Below are 9,326 nucleotides of genomic sequence, written 5' to 3'. Positions count from 1 at the left end.
TATCTTCCAAAACTTTATTTTAACAATTTATACTTTTTCCAGTACACTTTAGATATATTTACAAATATAATTTGTGGTCAGGGCTATTTCAAGACAAGAAACCGCTCGAATAAAAGCAGATCCTATTCATGACCCTGGTCGAGTAGAATGATTGTCATGGCCGAGGTAAGCTCACGTGACGCGTTAAGATATTAATATATGAAAGTAAAATACAGCCCATTCTGCATCTAAGGCACCGTCCTATTCTACCCCTGTATTGAGTACAATTGACATTTAAAGAACAGTTTCAGTTCTGATGTATACAGCACGAAGGGCTCGAAAGGTCCTGTTAGTGGAAACAACATCTGCATTGGAGTGAACTCGTCTGAAAGTGGCTGTGCTAGCATATTACAAAAGCAAATGCAACGAACACGTACACAAATGCCTCAATGGTCGGGTCTTCAGCAGATACACCACAACTTGAAGCAATTTTGGAAATTTAAAGAGTTAAGAGTACATATTAAAGGCCGAACCAAGGGGTCACAATGATATCAAACCCATTTCTGAATTGCACTGAACATGTACACGAGTCTCATGCCAAGCGTGTGTCACATAACCTCTGCAAACACTTTTCCACTGAAGTCTAAGAGCCTGAGTCAAAAAGCAATCTTATACAACAAAAGATTAAAAACAACAAAGTGGATGCATATAAAACAACAGAAGAAACATTAAGCACCCATTGAGGGACTACAGTATTCCTAAACACAGATGGAATGATACAAATAAGGAAATGTACTTATGGATTGACCAGCTCTGGCCATTGAATGGTAAAAATAGTCGGTGAATAATATTTTAAAGGAAACTCCACAACAATTTACACAACTACAGTACATGAAGCCAACTGAACTCTTCAAGCATATAGAGACCGATCATTCATTACAACTGTCTGGACATTTAAATCAACAGTCGAAAGCTCAATGGTCGAATGCCAAATCCTTCCGGTGAAATCTAGTGCATTCTTCACTTAAACTTCCCTGAATCCTCCAGCTGCAAATGTAAATCATGCTCAACATCCCTGTTCAACCGCACAGCATCCTCGTAACTAAAAAGCCCTCTTGACTTTGCTTGCGCCCTCAGTCCACATTCCTTTTCCCTACTCGCGTCACTTTACAGTTGTAACTTGCTGTGCACAGTTAGTTACACCAGGCCTGTGAGTGTGGAACAGCATTTCATCTTTTAGTATAGAGCTGTACCACACTATACGGTACACCAACCTGCTGCCTAGTTCTTATTCACAACCACAAGCATGGCTAGACAGCCTAATACTGATTTAAATAATACTTAAAAGAGTTTTAAATATATATTTATGCATTTTCGAAGAGAGAACCAAATTTAGTGTGGTTATTCACTCCATTAATGGATGGTGAGAAGTAAACGAACAGTAACTGTATACAAAAGAAAACATCAGGACTTGATAGCACAGTACAACCCTGAGGGGACTTTGGGAATTAGAGAACATTATATCATTCAAGTTTAGTGACTGAAACATGTTTCTTCAAACTCCAGGGAACAGACACCAGAAACATGCAAAAAGTGTGAAAGTTAGAGTTACAGTAATTCTCTGTTATATTATGCAATATCGTAGCGTAACGATTCAAGCAGACATCCAAAGTTATTGAGGGTGCACTTAAATTAGATATTTGATAACTAGTCATACTTATGTACATGTACAGGTTTATTTACCACAAAACAGGAACGTACAACATAAAAACCTCATTAAACAAAAGCCACAAGTGTTATGCCAGTCCGCATTGAGCTCCATCATCCTTCAATCGCCCAAGGCAGTACGAATATGTTTGCACTCGATTTGAATTATAAAGTCTGGTAAACGTTTTTAATGAAACATCTTGAGAAGGATTTGCTATCAACGAGTGTTACACAGTAGGAATGCTTCTCAGCGGGAGCTCGAGTTCTTCCACAAGGAATATACAGTGGTGATGTTTATTCCTTTGGAGCGGAGAAACAACAAATATCCTGAGGTCACATTAAAAGCACTCGAGAGTTGCTGCACTATCAGCCCGTCTTGGGTCACATTCCTGAGCTCCGCTCACGGTTCAGACACAGGGTTTTAATTAGTACGAAGATATGCGAGATGTTTCCTTTCTCAAAACGCTCTGCACTGACTCCATAACTAATCAGATCCTTCTACAAAACGCTTAAGTTTAAATTATAATGAGTTTGTATGTGCCACGTAAACACCTGAACAGGAATTTAGCAAAAAAAAGTGCACGTGGTAACCGTCGTGAGACAGCAGCCGTTTAAATGTGGAGAAGCCACATGAATAAATAAAGTTGTCTCCACGTTTAAAAGACAAAAAAAAGAAAGAAAAAGAAACCCAAAAACATTTGTTATGAAAAATAAATCCTGATGACAATATTATAAAGGTGAAGAGCTGCTAAACAAAGAAGCAAGCACTGAATGAATCTATCACTTTCCCTGAAGCATTTCTTGAGCTCATTTCTTCCAACTTGTGTTTATTTTCTCTTGCTTTTTCCATCTATTATCTGCAGAGGCTGTGCGGCTCTGTGCGACGAGTCTGAGCGCTGACACTCTGAGGCTCAGCTGGACATGACTCGTGGAGTGCAATAATCAGCAGGCCTTAAACAGACCTGCACATTCACATCTCTGAGAGAACAAGAGAAACAAGGTCAATTCTGTGATAAACTAATACAATCTTAATCAGACTTGATAGAGACAAAAGCTCTTACCGGACAGGGTTTCAATAGACTGGGCTGGATGAACTGAACTGGTTTTCTCTTCAAAGGCCACTCTAGGCCCCTCAGGGCCTCCATCGTCCATCAGGGGTTTGCTTTTCGCATGAACGCCCAGATCGATCAGCTCCTCAAAGCTCCAGGGTCCTCCTTTACCATTCAACCCAGGGATCACTTTAGAGTCCTCATTCACAAACTCAGAGCCCTCCATCAGACAGGACTTGGGAGGGGGGCTGCTGGAGATTAAAGCACAAATATAAAAGTTGAAGTTGTTTTATGAACCACTAACCAAGATATAACCTTAGAGTAAAATAGTTTGTTTTTTTTACCTGTCCACTGAGGGATCTTCTGTGCTTGGTCCATTGCTGTTCTCCTTATTATCCACATCTGTTTGTCTGTTCATACTAACATCTGGCTCTTCCTGTTCGGCAACTGGCTCCTCCACAGGCAAGTAATGCTCCTGAGAGTCTGATGGCTCTGTCTCATTGGCACTTCGCTCTGACTCAACAGCCTGATTCTCTGAAATTGAATGAGGCAGATGAGCTATTCCATCCTACATTAGAGCAACACAATATATCAATCCTCCAAATTGTGATCGATTAACCTGGCTAATATTTCAAGATTTTTTAGAGATTTTTAACACTGACTGCCTTGTTGAATTTGCTTATTTATTAAATATTGTGTAAAATAAGTGTTCAATATAATTTCAGCAATTCGCCTGTCACTTCTCACTTGCTAGTTTGTGAAACATCATTCATCTGCTACAAATAAACTCACTGTTGTTGCCAACAAAGCAATACTCTGCCAGTTCTGGCATTTAAGATACTGACCCTTATCTTCACAGTTTATTTGGTCCTCAGCCTCCTCTCCATTTTCATCAGGAATGTCTCTCTCATCATCATTACTCTGAGAGAACACACACACACACACACACACACACACACACACACACACACACACACACACACACACACACACACACACACAACATAAGAAACTTTTTGGGAATGGAAACGATGCACAACAGACAGAGACATCATGCCTCAACACTATATAATAATGAGCCGTGTGCTATACAATAAAAGCTGTTAAACTTGCCTTATAATCCATTTGGTCTGTTTTTCTGGTTCTCTTCATAATTTCTTCAATTCTCTGCAGATTGAGACAAAATATTCTTTAATCTACAGCTGCTACCATAAATGCAAACTGTGTAAATGTCAGAGTCATGTGATAGTGTCCACCTTCTTTCTCTCCATGCGCTCCTGTTGGTTCTTTTGCATAATGAGTGCTCTTTCTATACGCTGCTTTTCTGCCTCCACTAGGGCCTTTGCTTCAGCCTCCTCACGCTGCCATTGGATGAGCAAGAAGTCAATTATTCAAACTGAAAAATTAACATCTCTATCATGGAGTCTGTGCAATGGCAGAGTCAACTAACCTCTTTCAGTTCCTCAGCCTGTCTTTGCAGCTCCTCTAGCTCTGTCTGCTGTTTCTCCTCCTCTGCTATACGAGCCTGCTCCTCCTCTTCTCTCTTCCTCTCCTCCGCAAGCCTCTTCTCCTCCTCCACGCGCCTCAAGCGCTCCTCCTCTGCCAGACGCTTCTCCTCCTCTTTCCTCAGCCTGTTGAGACACGATACCTCAGGGCCTTTGGCACTTCAAAGGTAAATATTTTTAACACAGATGCAGGGTTTCGCTTCAGCTTAATGACTGCATAACAAACCTGCTCTTAAAAACAAGAAAAACAAGAATATGACTACAAACATATGCCAATGTGTTTGTTACGATGTTTCGGATTAAATGGGGGTTAAAGATAATAATATATTATTTGACCAGTGTATTTGGAAGCCGTTAAAGCAGGCTCCTGATACTAAAACACACTACTGAAGCTAATCAAATAAACGCACCGCTCCTCTTCTTCTTTCTGTATGCGGAGTAGCTCTTCTCTCTCCTTCTGTTCGCGTGCCAGACGACGGTTCTCCGCTAGGATCTTGGAAGCCTCTGCGGCTGAGTTAGTTCCTGCGTTGGCTTTGGAACTGGATTCTGAAAACACACACATATATTATGCATATTAACATCTAAATTCGACATTACCTCATTTGTTAAAGTAATACACTATAAAATGAACTGAAAAAGAGGTAAAGTGACCCTTAAAGACATGATAAGTGTTTCCAGCAGAGGGCACTGTGTCTCAAGGATAAACAAGCTCGGCACTGTATACAAACTCAGTAACCCCAGCAGTTCTTGACCTTGATAGTACGTATCTAAGAAGACAGTTCATCACACAAACTGTGCTGGTTTGCTGCTGTAATAACTCAAAGGCTTTGATTTAGCCAGACATTTGGAAAGACAGGAAGTGGTTAAACTGAAACCTTTTTAAAGCTTAGTTCATTTTGAACAGTAGATGATTAAATAAATCTCCTTAAAAGTCATTACTAAAACGCTTGTCAGAGGATCTTATATGTATTGAAAGGAACATTAATTACAGAGCTTGGAAAGCAGCACTGTACCGAAATCCTTCACACTCCATATTCGACAATTATTTTTTACAATTAATTAAACTCTAAATGCTTAATTCAAACTTTGTTTAGCAGATATTTTAGCCTTACATGTTACACATTGTTGATAAACTTTACAAATTTTAATTGTATCATAAAAGTTTGAAAATCTCCCACTGGTCCTGAAAGAAATGTCAATTAAATTCCACAAAATAGAATTTAAAATGTAACTGCCAGAGAAGGCATTTAAATAGTGCAACTATTTTTATTTTTAATGATAACTTAAGCTGATAAAGACATACTGTGAGCTATGTGGTTGTTAATCAATGGTACATGCTTTTATTAAATCCATCAATCTTTATTATTTCAGCTTCTTAAAAAAATAAAAACTGTTTAACAGCAAAATTCATGAAAAAAGGCATTACCCTAGCCTGGCAAGCCAGACCTACATCAAGATGTTAGGTCTGGAAACTCTCCATAGTCACGGCTCAATCCGAGGGGCGGTATAAACGGCTATCTTTCAAATTCCCTCTGCACGCAATAGGACAGCGCTTCAACCAACCAGAGCGTTTTCCCAACAGCGGAGCTTAGTTGATAGATTCAACTTTTGCCATATCTGGCCGGCAAAACGACGAACACATCTTCCTTTTTTTAAGAATGACTTAAGTGCCGTTCTTTGCTCTTTTCTCAAAGAAAAACTTAACTCCAAGTCCTCCAGAGTCGCGGCCAAAGCCGATTCGAAAGACCGTTGTTCTCCATCAGCAGCCGTCATTCTTTGTTTTCAAGTAGCAGCAGCCAGGTAACCGTCGCAACTCTGTCGTGTATGTTAAGCCCACCCCCGCCTACTCTATACACGACGTGATTGGCCTGACCCAATCTGGGTTTTTGCAGCGAGAAGGTTTATTGAGAGTTGCTAGACTACCCTGGCTGCGAAATACATTTTGCTGCCGCTAGGGTGCGTCTAGATTTCTAGGCTAGCATTACCCATGATTCTGCAAAGACATATCAACCAATCAGAGAGTTGAAACAAGAAAGTCATACTAAAATAACTCTGTAGTGCCAGCCCACAACCAAGTTATTAGATTTACTTTAACGTTTCAATTTTAAATTAATTTTTTTTTTCAATTTTCAATTTAACATTTTATTGAAATTCCCCTTACATTTTCATCTCTCTGTTTCTCTATACTTGGGTTTTTGAGATCACTCACCCTCTTTGGTCTTGGGTGTTGGTGTGGGTGTTGTGCTGGTTTCTGGAGACTGTGGGGCGACAGGCATAATGGGAGACATATCTTTTGGCTTGGAATCCCTCCTGCGAAGGGTGGGCGGGCCGGTGGGAGTTAGAGCAGGTTTCTGGATGGGTGGAGGTTTGGATGTGGCAGAGGGCTGAGGGGATGGAGGACGCTGTTTCAAGCCACTGGGGGAAGGAGGGCGGAAGCGTGGACTCTGCCTGAAGGAGACAAATTAAAAGAGAAATTTAAAATATGGGCTTGTACTATAGACAGTGGGAGATGCAATTTGAGCAGCAGACTGAAAAGGTCTGAAATCAAATGATCAGTTTAGAGTGAAACCAATGAAGGCTAAAACTGATCTCAGGGGTCTTACTTGGCTGCTCCAGGTGAGGGCGCTCTTGAGGTGGTGTTAGCAGCGGGAGCAGGAGACGGGGATCGGTGACGACTAGAGGGCGAGGCTGGGCGTTTTCCTACTGGTGACGTGAAACGCTTCTCCTTCTCACCTTTCTGATTTTACAAATGCAAAAACATGACAAAATGAGCAAAACCCTAAAACTAATTTTAAAATAGAAATTTGTGGTATGAGACTATTGGACTAAACAAGAAGATCCCCACATCTGAAAGGCACTTTGCTCACTATGTAGTGATCATCAATTGCTGTTCAGGCTAAATCAAAGCAAGGTGTATATATCACTCAATTGCAGCTGGGATTTTACTGCTATCATCAATCTGAACAATACCGGAGTAAACATGTCCTTTCAATCTATTTTTAATCTACTGTCCACGTGCTCAGGGTGTCAATGTGACAAATGCACTAAATGTGGGACAGGCTCATATATGTGAAGATGTATTTTACTGGAAAACCTCCACACATGAACAACGTGAAGCAGCTAGAAGTGAGTTAACCATGTTTCAAAATGTCTCTCAATTCACCATGTTTCAAACTCTCCAAATGAATATCAAGCAGATCAGATTTAGTGAGCTATAAGGCCAAGCCATTGGAGAAGCTACAGCACAGTATGACCATCAGAGGGAAACATGTCAGTTTCAATTTACATTTCTCCAGTGAATATGCCAATGCAAGCCCTCCTTTCTCTCTGGGACACACACACTCAAGCTCGCTTAGCGTTCATTATATGCAGGGCAGCGCTATAATTAAACTGAGTCTGAATGAATCACTGATGTGGGCATTTCTAAACCTCTATATGAGGGATCAGACTGTCACATGTAGTTCATATCTGATTGTAAGGTATCCGCCAGTCTCGGAAGACCATGGATCACATCGGAGGGTCACCGGTACAGTGTAGTGTTAACTTCGGTCATAATGAACCAGCAGTTTGAAGACAACCCTGATGAGGTTGAGTAAGTTACTTAAATGTTTGACAAATTTATAACACAATGGCAAAAACTTTAGAAGGTTACTCTTTTGCCCCTTAGTGTACTGAGATTTGTTACAGCCACAATGCAATAATAGATTAAATATGTACAACAGGACTACCAATGCCTTGGCCAAGCATCTGCACACTTTCACAGAATATGGTTTGCAGTGTGTTCACTACTCACTGCACCTAATATGTGTGTGCACTAACTGGGTTAAATGCAGATGACAAATTCAGAGTATGGGTTACCATAGTTGGCCTTCACGTCATGTAAAAAAAAAAAATGTACCTTGGATGTTTTACTATGTGAGGAGGGCTTAGCACTTAGTCAGAAAGTAACTGATGTAACCCAGTTCCCTATCTCTCCAGTACACGCTGCTGCTGGAGCGGTCTTAAGCCGGGATCAGATAAGTGTTATTCAGAATGAACAGCTCACTGATTAACGTCAGTGATAAATCCAAGCTGTTTTGCAAAGCAAACCATAATATACGGATATATAAATGTCTGAATGAGTACATATTGTTTTAGACCAACACAACTAATGAAGACACAGATAACGCAGGTACTTTAGTTCCGTTAAGCTTATCCTGGTAATGAGATTATTGAGGAAACTCTTGAGATCAAATTATATACATACACCATGCAGCTCTTCTATAAGTCTACATGTGGTCTGAATATCTGATACACAATGCATCAATTTAGTATTTTTCTAATTTAATAAAAATTTTCATTGCAAAATACACTACCGTTCAAAAGTTTGGGGTCAGCAAGATTTTATATATATTTTTTTTAAATAAATGAATCCTATTATTCAGTGAGGATGCATTAAATTGATCAAAAGTGTCAGCAAGACATTTACAAAGTAAAACGCAAAATTACATTTTAATAACGGTTCTTTTATTTTAAATTGTAATAATATTTCACAGTATCACTGTTTTTACTGTAATTTTTTTATTAAATAAATGCAGCCTTGGTGAGCATAAGAGAATCCTTTCAAAAAACTTTTTTTAAATGAAAATGTAACTATTTCTTACTATTTGTAGAGTTGGTAGGACTAACACTACAAACACATTTCTAACTGAGATAAAAAAAAAAAGAAACAAAAAGAACAATTTAATCCATTTCAATGTAGAAGTTTGAATCATCTGCTCACCTGTGTCATACTGGAGATGGCATCCGCAGACACAGAAGTAGACACTTTCTTTCGGTCGCTGCTGCGACTGCGTAGGGCTCCGCGGGCCAGGGGCTGCATGGGGCTGGCAGATGCTGAACGAGGACACAGGTGAAACTCTGGTAAAGGACACAGTCAGTGGTGCACAGCCAAGGACAGGAGGGAAGGGACGTCACAAGCAGCCGAGTGGGTGAGCAAAGCAAAGGTAGAGGTAGGGACAGAAAGAGGGAGATATAAAAGAGAAAGAGAGAAGGGGAGAGGGATGATAAAAGCACAAAACATTGGTGTATGTTAGATCAGTCATAC

At 40.1% G+C, this 9,326-nt stretch overlaps 1 protein-coding gene across 8 annotated transcripts in view; it reads right to left on the bottom strand.

The window, feature by feature from the left end:
• Position 1: 1 nt before the first annotated feature.
• Positions 2-9,326, bottom strand: part of map7d3 (MAP7 domain containing 3) — a 28,416-nt gene continuing 19,091 nt past the window's right edge. For 5 of the 8 annotated variants that reach the window (XM_081382257.1, XM_081382261.1, XM_081382264.1 and 2 more), the window contains 11 exons: positions 9,003-9,139; positions 6,844-6,977; positions 6,450-6,688; positions 4,651-4,786; positions 4,186-4,366; positions 3,992-4,096; positions 3,849-3,902; positions 3,581-3,656; positions 3,080-3,269; positions 2,748-2,986; positions 2-2,664 (listed from right to left, as the gene is read on the bottom strand). In XM_081382257.1, the coding sequence (XP_081238383.1) occupies positions 2,657-2,664; positions 2,748-2,986; positions 3,080-3,269; positions 3,581-3,656; positions 3,849-3,902; positions 3,992-4,096; positions 4,186-4,366; positions 4,651-4,786; positions 6,450-6,688; positions 6,844-6,977; positions 9,003-9,139 (1,499 nt within the window). In that variant the 3' untranslated portion in view covers positions 2-2,656. The remainder of the gene's footprint in view (positions 2,665-2,747; positions 2,987-3,079; positions 3,270-3,580; positions 3,657-3,848; positions 3,903-3,991; positions 4,097-4,185; positions 4,367-4,650; positions 4,787-6,449; positions 6,689-6,843; positions 6,978-9,002; positions 9,140-9,326) is intronic. The other 3 variants (XM_081382259.1, XM_081382262.1, XM_081382258.1) reach the window with 2 other exon arrangements.

This window comes from Scardinius erythrophthalmus, assembly GCF_964197995.2.
Source record: "Scardinius erythrophthalmus genome assembly, chromosome: 13".
Classification (NCBI taxonomy): Eukaryota; Metazoa; Chordata; class Actinopteri; order Cypriniformes; family Leuciscidae; genus Scardinius; species Scardinius erythrophthalmus.
This window is presented reverse-complemented; position numbering and strand designations above follow the sequence as displayed.